The 23,756-nt window shown below is 42.3% G+C and overlaps 2 protein-coding genes across 2 annotated transcripts; one reads left to right on the plus strand and one right to left on the minus strand.

The window, feature by feature from the left end:
* Positions 1 to 848: 848 nt before the first annotated feature.
* Positions 849 to 9,718, plus strand: LOC120791905 (protein FAM222B-like). The gene is made up of 3 exons (XM_040130751.1): positions 849 to 969; positions 3,263 to 3,390; positions 4,130 to 9,718. Exons 2-3 carry the CDS (start codon positions 3,309 to 3,311, stop codon positions 6,163 to 6,165), a joined length of 2,118 nt encoding a protein of 705 aa, XP_039986685.1. The 5' UTR covers positions 849 to 969; positions 3,263 to 3,308; the 3' UTR covers positions 6,166 to 9,718.
* Positions 9,719 to 10,051: 333 nt separating this feature from the next.
* LOC120792243 (transient receptor potential cation channel subfamily V member 1-like) lies at positions 10,052 to 22,864 on the minus strand. Its single transcript, XM_040131317.1, has 16 exons — positions 22,850 to 22,864; positions 22,626 to 22,759; positions 18,813 to 18,967; positions 18,320 to 18,472; positions 15,812 to 15,949; positions 15,404 to 15,708; positions 14,952 to 15,128; positions 14,040 to 14,195; positions 13,857 to 13,952; positions 13,688 to 13,758; positions 13,442 to 13,607; positions 13,293 to 13,359; positions 12,853 to 13,187; positions 12,356 to 12,480; positions 10,282 to 10,388; positions 10,052 to 10,191 (listed from the first exon to the last, which is right to left on the minus strand). The coding sequence occupies exons 1-16, from the start codon at positions 22,862 to 22,864 to the stop codon at positions 10,112 to 10,114; spliced, it is 2,280 nt and encodes a 759-aa protein (XP_039987251.1). The 3' UTR covers positions 10,052 to 10,111.
* Between the last annotated feature and the right edge of the window lie 892 nt (positions 22,865 to 23,756).

Raw genomic sequence — 23,756 nt, forward strand, 5'->3', positions numbered from 1 at the left:
TTCTGTGAAGAGCTAAAAATTCTTGTCTGGTGAAAGAAACCCAAACTTCATCGTGTCCCCGCAGCTTCTGAAGTCAAACCAATGCCAGTAAATTTACTCAAGAATAACACTGAGAGACGTGGAGGGATTATGAGAAAATGGACCCCTGGGCAAAGACGGGTAACAGGCCCCCCCAACCCTCCTCTATAAGACTCCCAAACCGAAAAAGATACAAAACTGCAAACATGATCACGAGTATTGTCTCTTTTTTGCCATTTTGGATCTTTTTGTAATTGTTTAGCCCCTCTTTGGCATCCTTTTTTGGCTCGATGTAGTTGTTTCGAGTATCTTTGTATTCATTTTGTCTCTCTCTGGTCATTTTGAGTCTGTTTATAGTAACTTTGCATCTTTACTAATTTTGTGTGTGCTGCGCCTCTTTTGGGATCAATTTTTCTTCTTAGCTGAGCTCTATGGTAATTTTTCTTGTTTAAAATTCAATCCCTTGTTTCAGAGGCTCTGGCCCAGGGCCCCCCCTGACCCTGGGCCTCAGGGTCTGTGCCCTGTAGGCCTGTTTGGTAATGCATCCATGCTGACGGGCCATTCTGAATAATGAGTAGACTTTTTTTGATACTTTAAGCGCATATCTGGTGCTAATAGCTAAAATAAAAAAAATGTATGCGGGGTTTTCACCCGTAATGGAGTATTTTACAGCGTTGCATTGCTGATCTGAAGACTTCCTCCACCACCGCCTACACCCTTGAGCTTTAAACGTCCCAGCCGTGGGGGAATTATTAGGCAGGCGTTTGCCTGCGACGCCTAAATGCAGAAGCGGGGTCCTTTCTGTTTGCGCATGCCCGACAAATGCAGCTGCCGTAGCCAGACAGCAGCACGGAGAGCCGAGACACCGGGGAGGGTCTCCGCAGTCTAAACAGCAAAACCAACGTTATATCTTCACAAAATGAAGTTTCCTTATTCATAGATTCATGAGGAGTAAGTATCATCCTCTTTAATACGGGTGGCGTCGGTGTTTTTGTTCAGTGGAGAGCTAAAGTTTGCTGAGCAGCTGGCCTGGTCTCAACAAGCACAAAGAAGCTCCTTATTTATTGTGGAGCTTGACTCGAGCTAACGCTCTCTACGACGTTATTTCACCGTCTTTATGTCCACTAAAGGCGGGCACCGTGGCCCTGCAGTCGGTCCGGTTAGTGTAGTGTCGCCGGAACTGTCCGGCTACATTCATTAGCTTGTTTTTAACGTTATTTTAGCTGTTTAAACTACAGCAGATTGAGGCTGGATTGCTGGAGAGATGCTAACGTTACCCAGCTACACACTGTCTGAAAGTTGACCTACCTCTGCAGAAGAAATAATAAATATGTGATTCAGCGCGGACAAAGGTCAGCACAGGCTTTCGCTGAGGACGGTAAGTGTGACCTGCCTCTGTAGAAAAGGTCACGTTATTCAGTCTGGATTAATGAGGACCCTTTTTTCCTGAACACTCAGCATGGAAACACTGGACTTGTAGCCACAGGCATTTTAAATTTAGATCAAATAGACAAGTTTTATTGAATATGTGCTTACACAGACACTTCCTATTTCACCAGCAAGATCGGTAGAAAATCCTTTAGCTATTGCATCATTATAACAAGTCAGCGTGAAGTATCTGAACAGAGGAGATGAACCAGTGATGAATCATAGATTGTCTGTAAAAGCTATGATGATTCTGCAAAAGGATGTGTGAGTAAACCATAAGAAAACCTAATTACCAAAGAGAACCTTTCCCGGCATCCTTCAGTGGAAGAAATGAGGAAGAAAATCTGCACTAGGGCTGCAACTAATTATTGTTTTCATTGTGTGTTTTTTAAAAAAAATTAAATGGTTGCCTGATCAGCGGAAAAATAATCTCCATCTATTTTTGATAATCGATTAATCGTTTGTCATTTTTGAAGCAAAAGTAGTTCAACTATGCCAAATACTTGCAGATTTCAGCCTCAAATGAAAAGATTTGCTGCTTTTTTTAATCCGACATCAATGTAAACTGAATATTTTGACAAACAAAACATTTCACGACATCAGCCTCAGATCTGCAAAGTTGTGATGAACAGGTTTTTTTTCTCCCCCAATGTTCCATAGACTAAACCATTTATTTATTAATCAATAATGAAAATAATGGTTAGTTGCAGCCCTAGAGTGTATGTGTGTGGACTGAATGAATGAAAATGATAATGGAAACGCCGACTTTTATGACAGCTGATACCTGATCCGCTTTATAAGGCCTGTATCGGTGCCAATACCGATCTGGTGTATCGGATCGGTGCAGACCCAGGGCTGGCGCTGGGAACTGGCTGATGGAGACACGGCTGCTTGCTTAAACTCTGCCCTATGTCCCCGTTGTGAATGCTGCGTCTCTGTGCAATACCTCTGATATAAGCTAACGACGTGTCGGCTGGTGACTACGCCAACAGAGGCTCGATCCATATCAGTGGATTCGGTTAATTCATTCGAAAATTAATTTTAATCAAATTTTTCAAGCCAGAAACGATTCCAAGTTCCAGCTTCTAAACTGTGATGATTTGCGTTTTTATGTGAGAGTAAAACTGAACCTTTTGGGTTTTGGACTGTTGGTTGGACAAAACAGAGACTCCAAGGAGACTGTGAAAGCCACTTTTCACTATTTCCTGACATTGTATTGATTAATCAGATTGTCAGCCATGTGAACCTAACCTAACCCGGTTAACTCGCACATCCTTTTGCAGATCCATCATTGATTTACAGGCGGTCTATGATTCATCACTGGTTCACTGGTGTTTGAGAGCTAAAATACTGTCTTGGACATGTACAGCACTTCTTTTTGGAAGCAGGTATTCATCGAGGCCGCTGGCATTTCCTACTTTAAAATGCATTTTGATTCAGTACCGGTGCTTTAATTCTGATTTGGTTCAAGCTTTTCATAACATGACCCACTAAAACTTGTTCAGCAGAGGAAATTGGGTTTCTTTTACTAGCACAGCTTCATGTGAGGCTGAAGAAGAAAGCTGGTTGGTTTGTAGACGGCCTTAATGCTGTGTCTGTGCTGTTTGGTTGAAGGAAAAACCATCTTTTCCCACCTCAGCTCTCTGGAAGGTGTACACAGTGAGCTTTTACAGAACCATGATGTCAGTTTATTAGAAGCTGCCATTTGCAAAAGGTCAAACTGCGCTGGATGTGAAAATAGGCGATAACAAAGTCATCTCACACCCACGTAAGTGTCTGTCAGCGGCTGACTTTTGTCTGCTCTGTTTCTCCCCAGTATGGTGAGGAGAAGGTGTCCCATGCTGCATTAGTGGAATAGTGACATGCTGGCCTGTCTGCCGGCATCAGGTGACCCTACCATCAGACTTCTCTCCCGCACGCAGATGAACACTGGACTTCAGAAATGTAAGTGCTCTCCTCCACCATGTTGTGGTTTTACTTCCTCGGTTTTATTTCCACCCTTTATGATCTATCAGTTTATGCACAGTTTAAGGTTCACAGTGTTATTTACCCGTAATTTGCTAAGATTTAAATGACAAGAAGGTGCGATCGTGCAATATTGCGTCATTGTTTCTGAGCCCTAAAACCTTTGTAGTGGCTAAACATTCGAGAGCAATGTAATAATGTGTATTTATAGAGTGTGAATAATATCAATTCTCAGTAAGTGTAGACGGCATAAAATGCAGTGAACAAACAGAATCCACCTGCCAGGCAGGTGTAACAGTGTAGATGATCCTGACTTTTAAAATGGGAGATGAACGGTTGAAGGCTTCAGTTGAATGGTTATTTTATTTTGTTGCTAAACAAAGTGACTGTTGTTCCAGCTTTTAAGGGCACTGTGCACTGGATGCAAAACATTAATGGAGCTGAAGTGGGTTCCTGTTATCCATAAAATGTCTGCTGCAATGACTACACAACTCTTAACAGAGAGCTGTAGCAGATGAAACTACAATGTGGCTCACACCGCAGCGCATTTCATTCCCACGTTGCCTGTTTTCACGCAAATGTAGCGTTACAGTACGTTTCAGTATATCATATGCTCTATATTTCAGTATTCGGTGTTGTGATGTGTCGTCAAATCCAGTGTCCAAACTCGCTGTGCTTTGTTAGACATTTCTGTTGTCTGACCTTATACTCATTGCAGGGGAAACTACACAGAAGATGAGATCTGCCAGCTATCCAACCCCAGCAGAGTTGGATGCCTATGCTAAAAAAGTTGCCAACAACCCTCTGACCATTCAGATCTTCCCAAACAGTGTCAAAGTACCTCAAAGGAAGCACATTCGACGCACAGTCAACGGGCTTGACACATCCTCGTCCAGCCAGCGCCACAGTCCCTACCCCTCTCAGGTCAGCGCCAGTGGGGGCCTGCTGGCTGTTCTTCGCGCACCTGCCAAAGGAATCATCAAAGAGTCAGACGGCAGCCGCGCCCGACAGCTTCACAAGGCCATCATGAACCCTCACAGTGGGCCGTACGCCACTCAAAGCACTTTAAATCTTCCTCAGTCTGCGCCCCACCTACAGGGCCCTTCTCAGCCTGTGGTCCAGGCTGCCCAGAAGCAGGGCATGGTTCACCCACAGGCGCTACAGCAGCAGCAAAGTATTACTCATCCAATGACTTTACAGCAGCCTCAAACTATGCCTCACCCACAGGCCCTACAACAAAGGAACATGGCTCATTCACAAGCCCTGCAGCGGCAGCAGAGCTTGTCCCAGGTTCAGACTTCACAGCAGCAAAGATTGGCTCATCCGCAAGGCATACAGAGGCAGCAGAGTCTGCCTCACGCCCAGGCTCTACAGCAACAGCAGAGCCAGTCCTGTCCATCAGTCGTACCACAGCAGCATCTTTCTCATCTGCAGACACTAAAGCATCAGACAGCTCCTCCGCAAGCTTTACTTACACAACAAGGAGTGACTCAGGATTTGCGCCACATATCTGATGGAGCTCAGCTTCCGAGCCTGCAGCACACCCAGGGGCTAGTCGGCTCACAGCCCATTCCCCAGGCTGTCGGTGCCGGACCCCCTACCATGCCCAATAGCCTCCAGCAGCCCCCGCCGGGGGCGTACGGGCCCCGCAAGCTCCCTGACGCAGATGCCCCACCAAATGTAACTGTATCTACCTCCACCATCCCACTGTCCATGGCGGCCAGCCTGCATCAGAACCGGCCCGGTGACCTGAGCAGCATTGTGCACCAAATCAACCAGTTGTGCCAGGCACGGGCTGGCATGGGCACCACCTCGGTCTGCGAGGGCCAGATCGCAAACCCCAGCCCCATCAGCCGCAACCTGCTGATCAACGCCAGCTCAAGGGTGTCCTCTCACCACCCGGCTCTGGGCTCTGTGCCCAGCTGCCTCATGGTGGGACCCGCAGACAAAGCTACAGCTCAGACTCCCAGTGCTGCTCTCCATTCACAGCCCAATATAGCTGCTGTTAATAGTATACCTGCCTTTCACACAGACCCAGAGAAGGTACAACTGCAGCAGCAGCAGCTTCAGCACCATTTACATCAGCAGAAACAACAACAGCAGCAGCAGCATTTACAACAACTACAGCAGCAGCTACAGCAGCAGCAGCAGCAGCAGCAGCAGCAGCAGCAGCAGCAGCAGCAGCGCTCCTGGGCCCAGCATCAGCTGGCCCACATGCAGCAACCCCCTGAGGGGGCCCATCCCTGCAAGAACCCAAGGATGGAGGCTCCAGCTGAGTGTGCTTTCCCCTCTCGAAATCTCAGCTACTCCCACAAGCTACCAAACACTGCACAGTCCTTTCCCCTGAAACACCCTGCAGAAAAACCACGACCTTCATCCCCTGTTAACTGCCCGGTAGGTTCTATGCCTTACATTAATAGCCACTACATGCAGCCACCATGGGGCAGCATTCCAGCCACAGCAGGTAACAATGGATCCGGCCCTCAGGACCTCCCAGTGGCTTTCCAGGGAGGGCAGGCTGCTGCCTCCACAGACCGCATCCCAGGGGCAAAGTACAGACCAGGGAAGGAGGGTCCTAGCGGCCAGCCGAAGTTGATGCAGAATGTGGATTTCCTAGGCGGGGACTTCCAGATGCCCAACTTTCAGGAGCCGAACTTGGATGTGATGGAGAAAATGCACAGGTCAGCCTTGGGCCAAGTTCAGGAGCCCAGCAATGGCGGAGCTGTCCACGCTCATCACCCAGGCTACCGTTAGAGCGTGTGCTAATCCTCTGTTGGTGTTTTGAGTTTTGTCTCGACAGCTACTTTCAGCTTCTGTGGTTTATTCTTTAAGATCTTGCAAGTGATCAATTACATTTTATTGCTTCAGAGCTTGATTTGTAGACCCACCAGGTTGTGATGTTTCAAAGTATTCCTCAGGTCTTAAGCCATGTCGTACCTTTGTTGCAGATGAAGGGTTTTTGAGATTGTTGTCCACAGTTGAGTAGAGTTCCTCTTTTCATCACTGGCATGGATGTGCTGCTCTATGTTCGTGTATATATGGTGTTCTAAAATATTGATTTGCAGCTGAGAATATGCTTGCCACATGATCATCACAGTGCTTCTCCTAGGTTGACATGAAACAACTCAACGTTTTTCAGCATCTGTGGCCTTACAACTGCCCAAAGGCAAGATTTAGGATGTCCTTGTGTAATGTTTTTATTTGCAGTTATTTATCCTCTTAACAGGTTTGTGATCCATTTAACTAAGGTTACATGTATATGCAATTACTATGACTGTTGATAAGGTTTTTGTCCCTCCCGTAGTCGAGGTGTACACTGTTAAAGGGCCCAAGGGAGAGCCACGACTCCTCTATCAGGAATACAACATGGCTTCCGAACCGCGCTGTGAGTGGTCCAGGTAGTTTTTGCGTCGTTCCACGGTCGATCGCAGTCTGCAAAAACGGCTAACTTTCGCTGACGAGTAGAGTTTTAGTTTAAATTAAGACAAAGCCAGCACTAGCAAAAACAGTAACAATCTCCATTCCTGAGATTCACGTAAGTTCTCGAGTTGCAAATAGGTTTCTTTTACATTTGGAAAGTTTAAAGTGCCCTCTTGTGTGTAATATTTCAAGAATTGCTTTTGAAGTAGTTATTCTTTTATTACAGTTTTTGTTGTATTTCTGTAGATGGTCCTACTTGAATTGTAGAAATTACTTTTTAAATGTTATGGTTAACATTTGGCAAAAGGAGCAGAAACTCCATTAGCCTCTATTTGTCTATAGCTAATGTGAAACAGAATGGCATCCCATTACTATTAAAATGGTTTATGTATGTCGGTATGTGAAAAGCAAATTGATCACTTGCAAGCACGCAAGTACTTCAAATAATGCAAACTGGGAAAATGCTTCGTTTCCTCTCCAACACATTTCCTCACCACTTTTACTACTGTAATGCAAGTGAACTGATGTGGTGTGGACATAATCTGTGTGGCTTGTGGTGGGCTGTTCATCTACTAATCACTGGCCTTACCCTGTGTCGTATTTCTGCTACCTATAAAGAAACAAGAACATTTACTGCAGGTTGTTTTGCTAGACATGTCTAGCACAAAGCTCTGGACCCATTTCCTCCTCCTAGTCCTTTTTTCGGGTTGATGTTGTCCGGGCATATATTGCTCTGCTATCCTCAAGCCTTCTGGAAAAAGCCTTAAATGTCACAGTAGTAATCCTCTACTTAATACTTACCTTAACTGACTTTCTTTGCCAGGATCCCAACTTGAGTATGGCTTCATTGTGAGAAAGAGTAAGTTATTTTCTTCTTTTCCCTGAGCTTTGGTTTATTTGAAAACTTGTTAATATGTAAAGGCAGTGGGAATGGGTGATATTGCCTTAAATGGAAATATTAAGGTAACACTGCTACTCATACCTGTTGATAAATCACCCATCCTGCTGTCTCAAATCTTGCCTATCTATCAAGGACTTAAGATGATTTTAAGAGTAAAATATGAATAGTATTTAGCAGAATTAATAGGTATGTAGAACAGGGCTGTAGCAGTTATTTTAAAGTATTTGGACTGTGTTTTAGTTGTTATACTTAATAAATATCCTGATATAGTTTCTTAATTTATTTTTTTGGACCACTGCATCCTGAAGCCATAGGTGATTTCACATTAGGTGCCATAGGTGACACACATTGGCGCAGACAGTGTAAACTGATTGTCTGCACTCTGAGGCAAATAAGAGGTTTGCATCTACGCTTTAATCTGACGTTTTTCACGAAGCCGAGTATTTTTCCCTCTCTGAGTTGTTCTCAGAACACAGTACAGGTCAAAAGAGAGAAAGAAAGGCGAGATGATGCGTCATCTGCGGAGAGAGACAGCTGAGATGCATCCGTACCTTTTCTGGATTTTGGTCTTCATACTTGATGGCAGTTTTTTTTTTTTTTTTTTTTTCCTTTTTTCTCTTACTGGCTCTCATTTTTGATGTGCCTGCCCCTTGAAGCTGCTATTGAATTTAATCTTAACACACACTAGTATGATTTGTGTGTGCGTGTGTATGAATAGTAATGATGTATGGGCTGTATCAGTGAAAATAAGTTCCTATTTATGGGATGGGCGAAGGAAGGGTGAAAATTGCCACCACTCTAACGCTGGTAAATGGGCTAACGGCTGTTTGACTATTCCACCAGCCATTTTCGGAGACTATTCTAAACATATGAAACCTGACCAGTGTTCAAAGTGGCAGAGTGATTTTCAGGAGTCTGTCCCACTGTGGCCTAAAGGCAGACACCTTCCAGGCCCGCTGGGGTTTCTTTACTTCAAATCAACAGTCGCTAAGTGAAAACACTAAACAATTTGACAGAACTGTCCTGTTCATTTTGAACTGCCTCGTTACAGCCCGACATAGTCAGGTTCTACAGTTTCATATGAAGTGCCTCCACTGGGCTTAGTATGGAGAAACGTGTGAATGGATGCTTGCGTGTGTGTATGTTAAGCTTGGGTACTTGCACACAGGTGTGCACGATGTTAATCTCTGATGGGGGACCAAGCTACTTAGTGTAACTACTGATACTGTGTCATGGACTGAAGTCCTGAAGTGTGCCACGATTCCTAGACACTGTCGGGATGTGTGAACTGTTTGCTGCTGACTCACTGACCAAAGTGACCAAGCGTCCCTCTCTGTAACCACCCCGGCCAGAAGCCTTGGCGAGCTTGTAGTGAGAACTTGTTATGTTCTAACAGTAATAAGCAACAACCTGGTGACAAGCAGAGCCGCTGCCCTCGTTTGGACGGTTAAAGAAAATCTTGTGAAGTAAAAGTGTAAAGATGTGAACAGAGCATAAAAAAATCTAGAGTGAGTGGTTCCTGTCTGCACAGTACACCCCAAGTTTCTTTTTCGTTTGTTTGTTTGTTTGTTTTTTTTCCCCCTTGTCTGAGCAGGATTCACGTGTTGTGGTTCTAACCAGAACTTAAAGTACGTTTTGTGGTTCCATTTCACAATATTATTACCATGCATAAACTTGTCACCCACAGTACATGTCAGTATGCACTGTAAGAATCTAATCTACTTAAGCACATTGCAGCTCATGGTAGTTGACGCAGATGGCAATATTTATTGGGGCACAGGTATGTAACAACTCTCTCTAGATTTATTTTTACTGCAGTTAATGATTGTCTTTGATTATCAAAGATCTCTCATGTGAACGGTGGTGGAGGGGGGCTTACTTTCTCTACTTTGTGAAAATGTGATATTCCAGTTTTGCCTAACCTTCAGGAATAAAATGTCTTGCACAAACATTCCCCCTAACCAAAATAAAGTTTGCAAACACAAAGCTTTTATGAGTGACGCTCTTTGTTATCCACACATAGAGACGGTCGAGATGATTTAAGTGCGCAGCAAAGTAAATGCATAGTGTACAACTTATGTTTGTATTCCACTTACATTAGAATTCAGTTAATCACTTAATCAGATAAGATCTATTCTACAGGCACGGCCTGTTTAAAAATGACAGCTACATTCAAAATAAGATAATAAGAGTTTGTGTTATGTTGTTGTAATCATCCCTACTTAATGGTACACATACAGTATGTAAAGCACAGATTATTTTCCTTTTTTAAGCAATGGCAGGTAGAATATAAAAAGTTGCCGTAGTGTAATTAAAAAAAAATAAAAATAAAGCTTTACATTTTTAGAGGGGAGAGGCCGGGGGGGTGGTCTGATGAAATTAGGGGACGCTGGAATGCTGTGGTGGCCTACGTCTGACACGAATCCTCTCCAAGAGTGGATTTAGGCTCCAAGGACTCCCTGAAAGATTGAATAGCAACTCATATTAGTGACATGTTGGCAGTAAGAAACACTACCTACGCAGGTTGTGTGTGTGGTCTGTTGCCTTACCAGGAGTCTGGTCGCGGGGCTCTGGGCTCATCATACGATTCCCAGGGTCTTCATCTCGGATCACACCGAGGTCTGACTTCCATTGTCTCCAATTCATTTCCTCCACCCTGAGGTCGAAGAAGACTCCTTGATCACATGTGACACTACTACTTGACATGATTGTATCTTCATAAACTGATATTACAGGATTTAAGGGCCCGTTCACCCAAATTCCAAAAAATAAATAACCCATAGATGTTTTTTGTTCTCTTGTCACCACACTACAATGGAGCTGAATTGAATTTAGTTTGAGGTGCAAAGCATCAAAAGAAAATTTAAAAACTCAGAAGTAGAGTGTCTTTTTAAGATATAATGTCCGGGTCACTCTGGATAATCCACTAAATTAAACTACTTTCTACCATATAACTGCTCCCTATGTTAAATTGTTCACAGAGAGATCTGTGGATTATTCTCATTAAGCAGCACAATCTTTCTGGAAAGATTAGATGTAATTTTTGGTAACACTTTATTTATTTTTACTTTTTAACGGATCCCAAATTTTCCTGTTAATTTTCTTAAAAAATGGAGAAAATGTTAGTTGCCACAGTTATTAAGGACCCGCTCATTATATTTGAATTTTTAAGGAAAAACTTAAAGGAATTTCCATTTCAGTTCCTCATGACTGTGAACTGCCATATATTATAGATCCCTGGAAAGTAAGTAACAGCTAAACACCACCTAATTTTTACGAAGTTATGAAGAAAGTTTCCAGGAAATTAACTGGAAAACACAGGACTTGTAAAATCAAATGTTACTTTACTTTTCAGCGATTTTAGGAGCATAAATTCCAGACACCCCACAGCACATAAAACATAAATCGTCTGCATGGTTAGACAACAATAGAGTTAAGTGAGAAAATATGTTTATTTGGAATTTGGGTGAAGTGATCCTTTAAAAGAGGTTGGCCAGTGTGTGCTCTCAGTTGCTGGGTAACACTTTTATACAAGGGAATATTATCCGTGCCCAACTCTAACTCTGCATTAGGTGCATAATATTTTTAAAGTATTAAAAGTAAAAGTGCTTGGCCCCCATGACTGATATATTATCTTGGATTATTAAAGGTGCTGTATATAATTTTTGCTATTGCTCCATAGCCAACTTTAGCATTAACAGCTGGTTATTTACCAGCCTAGAAGGAACGAGTGCAGCATTAAAACTTGATTCTTTTACTCGCCAAGACCTGTCTCCAGGGCTGGAACGCAACACCAATTTTAACTCTTTGTTTCTCTCACTACTTTTCTTCTCCTGAAGTTAGCATGCTAACCAGCTAACCCCGGCCCGACCCGGCCCGCCCGTCGCGTCACTTTCCGATAGCGAGTGACTGTAGCGTGCAGTCTTTCCTGAAGAAGTAGCTCTGCTCAGAGGACGTATTCTAACCTCTTGTCTTGTAAACGCAATGATGGCTGAAGCTCCCGGCAAGCGAACATCCCCACCACCGCCCGCTCCCGGCAAGAAACCGCATTTGGTGGCAGAGAGAAAACGTTCAAATAGCCCCTTCAATATTAATGCATCAGTGCATACGTAGCATACTATAGTAGCTGATCCAGGTCCAGCTATTTGTAACTACTTTCTACACCGTTATGTAGTTAGTCCAGTAGTTCCCAACCTAGGGGGCCAGGGCCTTCCAAAGGGGCATGCTTTTATTTTTTAGGTAATTTTATTTTCTCTAATTAGCTTTTTGTGAAATATTGGATAATTTGACGACTTTGGGTCTTAAACTGTCATTTCAATGAAACCATGTGAGAAGTTTAGGGGAGAATTGTCTTTTTGTTGTTAGCCACTTGACTGCTAACAACCTCATCATGTTTTTTAATGTATAGTCTGAGCTTGAAAAGTAACTTGTAACCAAAGCTGTCAAATAAATGCAGCGCAGTAAAAGTACAATATTTCCTTCTGAAATGTAGTGGAGTATAAGTATTAAGTAGCATAAAATGGAAATACTGAAGCAACGCAAGTACCTCTGTCGTACGGAAGGACAGTATTGTAAATGTACTTAGTTACTTTCGACCACTGGACATATCCAGTTATGGTTTACCTGAAAAATCTCCGACAACTGTCCTTCTCGCCTCTCAGACACACCATCTTCGACAGTCCTGAGTGCAGCCTACTTCTCAGAGCCCTCGGCAAAGTCTGCTCCATGTCCAAAATTGTGAAGGCCCTCTGAGGATGTGCAACAAAATGTTAGTGGTCTGCACAAAAATTTCTTAAAGAGTGTCAGACCGTTTGTGTTTGTCAAATTTTATTTAGTAGGCACATAATCTAGAAACTCTTGTAATAATTTGTATGAGTGATATTTCAGTGCTCCCCTTACGGAAACCTATATATATGATAGACATACCCTCTGTTTTTCGAGGTTAATTAACTTTGTTCTGGCAAATGCAACCTAAATTTGCTGTGTTGGTTCCACTACTATCCAGTAGCATTTACAGACGTCCTTAAGAATTATCCTGGATTTGCGAGATCAACCTAATCCTGTGAAGATTAGATTTTGTGTACTGAAATCAAGTTTATAGACTATAACAGTTTCCCCACCTGCAGGTTCCAGATGTTTTCACTTTCTTCGGAGATTCTTTCAACCGTGTTGCCCATCAGGGCTATGAGCATGTTGAGCAGCAGGATGTAAGTGAGAACTATGTACAAGATGAGCAGGATGTAGAAAACTTCCTTATACTGAACGTGGTCGGTGAACTCGAGATCTCCCATTCCAATGGTGAACTTGAACAATTCCAGTGTCGTAAAACGGATGTCGTTGTAACTTGGCTTCTTGCACTTAAATGTCTCGACACCAAAGCTCCTTCCATGTGCCAGTGTGCCATTGGTCAGTTTTTTATGAGCTGGAGCGGAGTCGTCTATGAGAGCAACAATAGCTACGGATAAGGGAAAAATTTAAAATCAGAAGTCTTTATCTTGGAAAAAAGTCTTTATCCTGCATATGTTTAACTTTTTACATTGGGAGTCCATGGAAGTCTTACCTGCAGAAAATCCAAAAAGCAAGACACCATAGACACATAAAAAGTTTAACAGGTCGCCTAGGATCATCTAAAAAGAGACACAGACTTTAACCCAGGCAACCCACAATGAGACTTTTGGTAACTATATATAAAACGAACTTAAATCTTACCCTTTGCAAAATGACACTGTATATCCCCATTTGTTTGGAGCCTCTTGAGTAGTAAAGGACGTTCATCCAGGCAAGAGCCAGTGACAGCACGAGGAGTCCGACGTATTCTCTCCGGCCACAGCTGTACAAAATTGTGCAGATCAGAAGAAGCGTCCCCTGCAGGAAACTGCAAACACAGACAAAGTGGAGTGGTAAGAGAGCGATGATATTGAGAGGTACACCTTCGCTATAAATGGTGAGGCTTACAACAGAATGTCACAGAATCCCTCAGTGTATAGAGCCTTGAAGTTCGGGGGGTTCCTCTTGAAAATAGTTATCTGTGGATTTAGAAACCACACACATGGAAAAATGGAATTAGTTTGAGATTAATTTAGCCTTTTTGTATGAATTACTGGACCAGATTCCACTTTCTCACCGCTTTATAGAAAAACCACACTGCTCCAAAGACACTGATGAGCTGACCGATGCAGCGGAGGTAGTCAACCAGGACATCTTTGATGGGGAACGGCGGCTGCGGGTGAAAAGGTTAGGACTCCTCGCTCAGGCTGAAACATAGTTTTGTCCTGTTTTGAGTTAGAAGATGGTTTTGTTGTCTTACCTGTCCTTCCTTTCTGTAGACGGCCACAGCAGTGAAGATGATCAGGTATATCAGATACACCAAGAAATTCATCAAGAATAATTTGGAAGCAAACCTTTCCCACTTATCCTCGAGAAGACTGCGTAGAGGCTCAATCTGGAGCATCTCTGGACGATTCTGAGGTAATGTCGAGAGGTCAGCTTTCACATTAAAAACACTTAATTCCTCTATGTAAACTGGCATAGCAGAGCTCCAAATGCCTTTTATCAGTGCGTCATGAAGGCGAGGAAGGTCTGTTTGCCAGAACATGTCAGCCTAAGAAATGAAAAAGTAAACTGTTGCCAGAGCATTGAGAGATTTTTATGTGCTTTTGTCGTGCTGCTATCCGACTTTATACTGTATGATGATGTGACTTCAGCAGAGTATCGATGTCACTCACACGAAGCCGCAACTATTTTGCTCCTGCACAATTCCTCCACTTGTATCAAGTCATAATGTGTATCATACATCACATCCTTGGCAACATTTCTAAATTTACTCTGAATTTTGCATCGATGAAATGATCATCAAATACTTAATGTTTGCTGTACGATATTATCTGAGGCAGTAGGATGTCGTGTTGGACAATGGGACCACAAATTCTTGTGTCCAATGCCCTACATATTGTGCATAGAATGCATGGCATTGATTTTGATTTTGTTGACTGTACTCTATATATGCTGCTCTTGCATACTCTGCATACTGCACTATGACAGCTGCATGTGACCACACCCACGGCGTTGTTTAAAAGACTTCACTGCTACCATGAACATACTCCACATCAGTAAATAACCTACTTAATCCAAAAAAACATTAGGGAAAATTGTAATTTTTTTAGACCGTCATGTACAGTTCATTATAAGTTAAAATGAGGTCAAAATAGAAATTTCGAACCGGAATTTCACTCCCAAAGACGACTATCTGCAACACAGAGTTTTCTTCATTGGTGTCGATGGAACTCATGTCATACAGTGAGGAGCGAACGGGTCCGTAGACCCACTCTGTGAACTTCCGAGACAGTGGCCTCATCTCCTCATCCGCGAATTCCCGGTGCAAAATGTGCCTGAACAGCTGGCCAGTGAGAGATCAGAAAGTAGATAATGATAATATCCTGTTACAATACGTGCGTCCTCTCGTGCCTTGCACACATGCAGCAAATTTGCCATGGTCAGGTAGTGTTAATCTACATGGGGCACACATTGATGTGTCCCAAATTCTTGGCTACATTAATGTTACAAGGGCAATTCACCAATGCTAAAAAGAACTGGTACACAATAAAGAAGGACAGTGTTGCATTGGGCTGTATCTTAAAATACACACAGACCTTCAAATGAAAACAGACCTACCCCGATCTTCCCAAGCTTGGCCGCTAACTTCAGAGGAGTAAACCCTTGATTATTTTCAATTTCTTCCAGCTTGACTTCACTTTTTGTCTGAAGTTTGTTATGCTGAATGAGGATCTCATCGTACATCCTTGCAACCATATCTGTGTTTTCTGTAGTGTTGTCTGCTATGACCACCAAGGTGTGCAAGACAGTGTTCCCTTGCGAGTCTCTGTCAGCCAAGTCGGCTCTTCTGTAAGGGTTTTCCATGAGGAAGGACACAATATTGGACTGGTTGGTGCAGGCAGCCAGTGACAGTGGAAGTTCTCCTTTTAGGAAACAAACAAAGGTGAGTTTAGTGATAGGATTTGGTCGTAAACAACTGGGAAAGAAGAGGTAGCCTCTGGTTATTTCTAGGATGTAATTGCTAACCAAAATAAAAGCCCAGTCCTGCATTACGCTGGAAGAACTTCCCATTGGCTTTGGCCCGCACATCTGCTCCTTTCTGGACCAGCAGTCTCACATGGTCAAAGCTCCTTCTTTCAATGGCGACATGCAAGGCTGTCTGACCTGTGACATGTGGTTTGTTGGTACAGGAAACAAACTGTTAATGTTTTCGGTACGGTGGTCTCTCAGGTTTAAGATAAAAGTCCCTTATCGGTTTAAAAATTTTGTGCATGAGGCCCTAAACTCTCTCATGACAAATGTGATCTGATGGATACCTCCAGAGTGCATTGTCATTAGTGCTATATGCTGACAGTTTATCCTAAAGGTACAGGTCAGGTTCTACATCGTTCACTCTGCTTTATCTTTAAATGGATTTGAACAGCCAAGTTTAAGAGTCTCCCTAAATGCATAACATTCAAATTCAAATGAATCAAAGCAGATGTATCCAGTGATTGGGTAAGATGGAAATACCATAAACATGTCATGAATGTAATATATGGATGTGGATTTGGTATTCTACATTTTGTATTAGGCACTCCGTATCTAGTCACACTCACTGTATGAGCATATATTTCTACACCATATATAGGTCAGACTGTCACTATTTGGAAAATTGTTTGTTCTTCAGATTCTGAGCATCAGAATATTCAATCTGAATTAAAATAATGCATAAAACATTGAAATGCCAATTCTCAGCTTTAATTTCAGTAGATCGAACGTGTGTGGGAGATCAAGCCCTTTTAACACATTGTGGCCAAATTGCAAGGGTTCAAGAGTAATTGGACACAGTGGCTACTGAATTTTTCTGGCTCAGAGTTGACTTGAGAGTTGAGAGTGTCCACTTAAACTGAAGTAGAGTCCTGTGTCAATACGAAGAGTGAAGAGGTAAGTATGCAGGTGAACAAGATAATAATGAGGCTCATAAAAGGCAAAAGTCTATCAAAGATAGTTGGTTTGCCAAAATGAACCGGGTGCACTCTAAAAAAGCAGGTGTGTAAAGGAAAACTAGACAATGTCAAATGAGCTGGTAGACTGAGGAGCACAAGTCTTGTGGATGAGCAGAAAATCATTTGCACGGTGAAGAAAAATCCCTTTATGACTGCACAGCAAGTCAAGAACGGTCTCCAGGATCTAGGCAGACAGGTTTCCTTGTCAATGATCAAGAGAAGATTTGATGGCCAGAACCTCAGAGGATTAACCACAAGATTCAAACCCCTGGTAAACCTCAAAAACAGAAAGGCCAGGCTGCAATTCACAATAAACACACAAAAGGAAACCAGTAGAGGTCCGGAACGAAGTTTTATGGACTGATGAAACAACAATCAGCCTCCATCAAAAGGATGGCAAGAGGAAAGTGTAGAGAAAAAAAGGAACAGCTCGTGACCCAAAGCCACCACCTCATCTGTCAAACATGGCGGTGGTTCTGTTACAGCTCAGGCATGTATGGCTGCCAGTGGAACTGGCCCACTGGCATTTATTATGATTTCACTGCTGACAGAAGCAACGGGATGAATGCAGAGGTTTACGGGAATATTCTGTCAGCTCAGATTCAGTCAAATGCATCAAAACTCATTGGACGACATTTCATCGTTCATCTCAGTCCGACTGAGCAGCAGTCCACTAGGTGAAGACCAGACTAAAGGCAGAGAGACCCCACAACAAGCATGAGTTGAAGGAGGCTGCAGTGAAGCTCAGGGAGAGCGTCACCAGGGAAGATACAAAGAGTATGCTGATGTCTATGGGGCCAAGACTTCAGCCTGTCACTGACTGCAAAAGGATTTTCCACGAAATATTAAAGATAATGATTTCGCTGGACTTTTATCTTTAGCTGTCCAATTACTTTTGAACCCCTAAACTTTGGGCAATGTGTGTTAAAATGGCTACATCTCAAACACAGTTCTTTCTCTATGGATGTAAACCTGCTCAAATTAAAGCTGAGACTTGGCACTTTAATAATAACGGATACTACATCCATGATTTTATTTCAAGATGAATTTACTGAAGCACAAAGCCTGAAGAACAAAAAAATTTGCAAGTGTCCAAATACGTACAGCCACCGCATCTCTTTACACACAAGCCTTTTGCCCTGTGTTCACTTTTGTTCACTCAGGCTTATACTCCGTCGGTTTGTATAGTAAAGTGTCACTTTCCAGAATTCACAATGAGACACTTTCTGTTGTATAGCATATGTGTCTATTTCACAACAGGTTGGCACGAAGTGTAATAGTTAGTTTAAATCTTTAAATGCCTGCTGAACCCTATGCTTACATGTATGGTTTGTGTCCTCTTTGCCGTTAAAATAATTGCTCTTGATTGTGCAACAGACATCCATTAAAGTGGAGAAATCCTGTCATTATGTAAACAGTGGCTTTCAAATCCATTTTATACATACAGCATAAAAATCCCAATTTTGCCTAAAAGGGCTTTACAGTCTATACAACATATGAAATCCTCTCATTAATTACTCACGACTATCAATTTTATGTCACTTACCTTTGTAGTAAAGATCTTTGTAGGACGCATTGATTAAATTTTCTAAATCTCCAGTTTTCTCTGCTATGTCAAGGAGGTATTCAATGGTGTCATTTTTGCCATCTTTTAGATTCAGCAAAGCTTTCAGGAGTGCTGTTTTCCCATTGGATTCATCTGAAAGTTGAACACAAATGACACAGTTTTGTTTCTCCTTTTCCTATACACAACCATGAGAATATAATATTATGTATATATTAGAGTAACCCCTAAATTTACTTTGGAAAACTTCTAGTCTCACCACACACTGATATTCTTTATTAGACAAAATTGTTTTGTGAACCAAATGAAAAAATTCACATCCAGCTTCCTCTGGTTTACTAATTTTTCAAAAAATTGCAAATGTCACAGCCGTATCCGCTGATCTTTTCTCTCCTGCTTGCCCTCAGTGATGCCTTTTCTAAACAAGCTGACTCAAAACTCTTCCAGACAAATCCAACTGCTTCTTCCTACTTGCCTATGAATTCTGGGCTCGTGAGTCGCTTTTCGTTGACTCGCAGGTAGTTGAGCAGGCCATTAAGTTCAGTCGTGTCCCCCTGGGATGCTGCTTCAAAGACTCTCTCCCTGGTGATTGCTTTACTGTAAACGTTGTCAACACTCACATGATGTTGTCTGAAATGTGGAAAATCACACCAATCATTAAGTGCATTATGCAGCTAAAGATCTCCAACTGTGCAAAAACTCAGCATCACGTTACCAGTAATCTTTGAATACAATGTGCAAACATCGGGACAGAATGGAATATTTTTTTTATGAGTCTCTAAGGAAGGGATCCATCTTGTGAACAAATAAAGGCTTTAAACCACCCTTGTTTACCTCGAGACTCGCTATCATGTCACCTGATACTTATCGGTCCCTAAAGGCTAAAATGCTATTTTACCTTAGCAGAAAAAGAACCACACTGATTTCTGTGTCGATGTCTCCAGGAGTTAGTCTGTATCCTTTAATAATTAAAGGCCACGTGCATAACCTGTGAGAAGGGATCAAACACAAGCTCTTCCCCAGCAGGGCCGGTTACCTAGACATTAAAATGTTGGTATCCATAGGTGCAGGAGTTATCTCTGAGGTGTCTTTGCTAAGGAGCCATTCCAGATTATTCCCCTCCGCTCCCTCTTGGCCTTTGTTTGGCTCCACTCTGTCCCGCAGCTGTCCATTTTCCATCTTATTTGTTGTCAGTCGCCAAGTCTTGATCGTGTGTGAAGAAACACTGTGTACGCTTCCACAAGTGGCTCATCAGGTATGATGAGCTACTGCTGCTCAGGTGTAGAATTGCAAAGGTCAGCGGTATCACTGAGGTGGTAATGGTTTTTGTTACCTTGGTCACGCTCCTCCCTCTCCCCAGACAACAAGCCTGTTGTTTGCCTAACAGCAGTTAATCTGCTGGATGGTTATTTTACCGTCTTTGAGGTATTGAATAGTTAGTGTATCATGTGTTCTCACTTTTTACGATTTTTTGACACATTACACTGCTGATAATGTTAAACAACACTTAAATGTATGTTCTGGTTCAAAATAATGGTCAGTATGGTCTCAATGCACATACTGCTCCCCTGTAAATGAGAAGAATAGTCAGACCAAATGTATACAGATTTCAGAATCTTCTAAATAGCTTCTCACAACTATTGAAGTTAGTCTCTTTACTGCGAAACACTTAAAGGTGAGATTATTTAGTGGCAACTAGTTTGGAAGCATATTACGGTTCAATGTGTGTGAAGAGGAAACCTGAAACCTCCAGCTCACATCTGCTGAGTGAAGTAGGCGACACATTAAACCTCTGTAACAAAAAAGTTTGCTTATTCAAAGATTTGGGATTTTTCAATGATGGAGAGGATGGATTTTTTTTTATGGCTGGGTAGTCGACAATGTGTTCATTATTGTGCTTTTCACTAATGTTGCTGTATCATTAAGTGCAAAAAACATCAAGGCTTAAAGGTGATTTGAGTGCAGTTAGAGAGACACAGAGACAAGGATTTGTTGTATTAATGATAGCACTGATGATTTGAAGGGTTGAGCTTCAAAACTATATTTGATATTGCTAAGATTAAATATATTTTTATGGATTTCATAGAAGTCAGTTGTGTTGATGACGTGATTAAGAAAGCACTGTGCCATCTGTACACAACGCATGTGGGTAGGTGCTTACTGTGCACATTTGTTAAAGGTGTGGCGATACTGTGCAGCATTTCTTTCAAAATCGTTGTGTTAGAATAGGCGATTTTACTCAAACAAAGCTAATTCTGATATTTTCTTGTTCTTCAACACTTCCTGGAAGCTGTTAATGAAATGTCACGTGTCATTTAATACCAATAATAATACTCAAAATGATGTACTGAGAAGGCAAAATGCAACAACACGGTACATTTTATACACACTGCTCCAGTAAACAGCCACACGAGGAACCATGAGGTCAACAACAATAAGACCAAGGAGCTGTTGAGTATATGATCTGAACCGATTGAGTCCCAGGCCCACCTCTGCACGTCAAATTTACAGCCGTCTTCATTTCGGTCCATGAGTGCTTGGCGCTAGCGTTGCTGGGAAAGCGGAGTCGCATACAGTAACTTAATGATGGTTCCTCTATGGTGGCTCTCTAGCCTGTGGAAAAGCAAACCGGTACTTGGAAGGTTCTCAAGTTGAACCGGCTCCGAACCGGTACTAGCACCAGCCCAGAACTAGCACCTGGGTTCGTGTCGGTTGAAAGGGGCTGGTTGTCACTCCACCTTCTGTCCATCTGAGTGAGTCACTGATTACAGATTGTCACACATTTCACAGTTTAGTTTCTGCTTCATAACAACATAACAGATTTAAGACAGCTTTCCAAACAGAGGCTGCAAAATGACATTTCCACAAAAGATGATGATCGTTACAAAGTGTTCTGGACTGGGAGTTTCTTGAAAAACAAGCCAGTTAAAACAAGTTTACTCTCCAGATCTTAAAACTGGGCTCTTGTCCAAACGGTGGGGGTAATATTTACTATCTCTGTTGCAGGGAGGTTCTAAATTAATTTCAGCTACAATATCCTCAGTGTTTTGATATCATTCACGTATTGACTCCTTTTGTACCGTTTGACAATATACTGGAAATGCCGTGGCAAAGTTTCTGCTTTGGGAATTTTGTAATCCCAAGCTGTTAAAAAGGAAAGATACTGCTAAGCCAAAACTTGACATTTGTACATATAATTGGCCGAAAACAAAAATACATGTTGTTGAAGAAAAAAAGATTTCACACCTTTGCGCAAGTTCCCATTCATTTTGTCACATCTGTATATTTCGTTGAGGACTTGCAACAAGTGATGCCCTGTTAGATCCCGAGATGTCATATAAAATTCTTTTGTGAGTCTGTTTATGTCTGGCACTTTTCAGTCTAGATCACTGTCCGGATCCTGCCTTATCTCTAATAAATCCTCACCGTCTCCAATTAAAGTATATTCTCCCCTAATGTTTGTTCCAACTGTGTTTTACTGATGTTCACATTCTTAAACGCTTTGTACTGAAGACAAGGACCTGTACCGATTTTTGGATCACCTTTTTACCCTAGCTTTTATATCATCCTGTCACCCTTTAAATAAATACATCTCCACGAAAAACCCTTGTCTGGCAAGATTTTTTTTCCCTTTTGTTTAATTTCCAATGTCCTGTCCCATATTTGAGTGTGTTCACCTCTATTGTTCCTGAAAGCAAGTGTGAATAAAATACAGGAGATATCTGAACTGATAAAACTTTTGTTCCATGTCGGATAAAAACCTAAACGATTCCTTACATCTCTGCTACTTCTCCATGTGAAATCAGGATCATTTTCGTTGATTCAATCTCTGTCCTTTGCCTCTGGATGTTTTTCGGGTAAAAAAAGATGTACTGTATAACCTGCCATGAAATGAGTCCTGTTTGTCATGATACAGGTGTCAGGAGAACCCAGTAGCTCTCTAGGGGCTACAGGTGCTGTGTGTGCATATACGGCACATTCTCAAATGTGTCCCTCTCCAATCTTAATCGATCACCAAAACTCTGCCCTGAACAACAGAAGAACGCATACAAGTTCGCATTTACTATTTCCACATAATGTCGCCACTCCTGATAAGTAAAACCCCATCCACTCTACATCTAGAATCCCCTTTCATCCACTACCAGCAAAGTAAAGTGTAGGTGACTGTGAGCAAACTGAACTTCTGAAAAACACAAGTCACACGTTTTAGCATCCTTGCTGTCTTCCGCTGAATATGATTAAACGCAGAGCTTCCAGGACCAGGTTGAGGTCAGTTCTCAGCACTAACCTGTGGTTGTTACATGTCCCGCAGTGCCATGGTTGTCCATCATAGGCGACGGTGAACAATGCCTGCGGGTGGGCCAAGTCGTCGTAGCCCTCAGGATTGCCTCTCAGTTGGACTCTGAACGGTCTTTCGCCAGTCTAAATGCCATGTGTATCTTTTGTCTCTCCCACCCCAGGCAGGACTGTCATTTATCTTCTGAGGAAGTCTCCTCCTGTCTCTTCACCTACCCAGGGATGGTACATATTCACCGTTAATGGTGTGAAAGTTGTTTTGACTATGTGACAAAGTCTGAAAAAGCTTCAGGTTGAAACTACCTACCTTGGAAGCCAGCAGTTACACTTTTCCATGCTGGTGTTGAAAGTGATGGAACAACTATTAGCTGCGGTGCAGAGGATTATCTTCTGGCTTCAGCTTTGGCGCATCGAGACAACCATTCTTCAAAATTAAGCTATATCAGGGAGAGCAGTATCTTTTCTCTCAATTCGAATCTCAGCATGTTCTAGAGTCCAGCTGGTCTCTCTGCTGACTGCATAGTGGCCAATGTATTGATGCCACCTAGGGGGAAACAAAGAAATGGTTAGTTTGCTGCAGGTATACTGACTTGATCTTAGCTAAAAGGCCATGAAGCAATACTGGGGATCTGTTGGGGGTGAGGTTGAAATTCTTTAAAAAAAAAAGTCAAAGTCACTGAGAGTTGGGATACTTGTTAAAACAGTGACCTAAAAGTTCATCAGACACGAGTGAAATAACGTGCAAAAACGCAAAATTTACAATTCTAAAAGAAAAGAGGGAGACATAATGCTGTGCCCAGATTCTTGTTCTCATCAGGAGCTGAGATTTAATTTACAGACATTAAAAAAGCCCAGTTGTAAAATATAAAAACAGAGAAACAATATCACAAAGTGTTGAAAAAATAAACGTACAACTAAAACTTTATTTCACAATCTTGTGACCAATTACATAGCAACACTCAAAGTTTAATGTGAACACACGAATTTTGTCAATTAGAAATTATTAATTTTTCTCTTTCACAGTTTATCAGGGGAGAGCGCGAACGCAGTCCCCCACTACCACAAATTATGCAGTCGAGATTCCCACATTTGGGGAATTCGCAGGGGTCAGCACAACCGGAGT

Source organism: Xiphias gladius, chromosome 7 (genome assembly GCF_016859285.1).
Source record: "Xiphias gladius isolate SHS-SW01 ecotype Sanya breed wild chromosome 7, ASM1685928v1, whole genome shotgun sequence".
NCBI classification, from domain to species: domain Eukaryota; kingdom Metazoa; phylum Chordata; class Actinopteri; order Istiophoriformes; family Xiphiidae; genus Xiphias; species Xiphias gladius.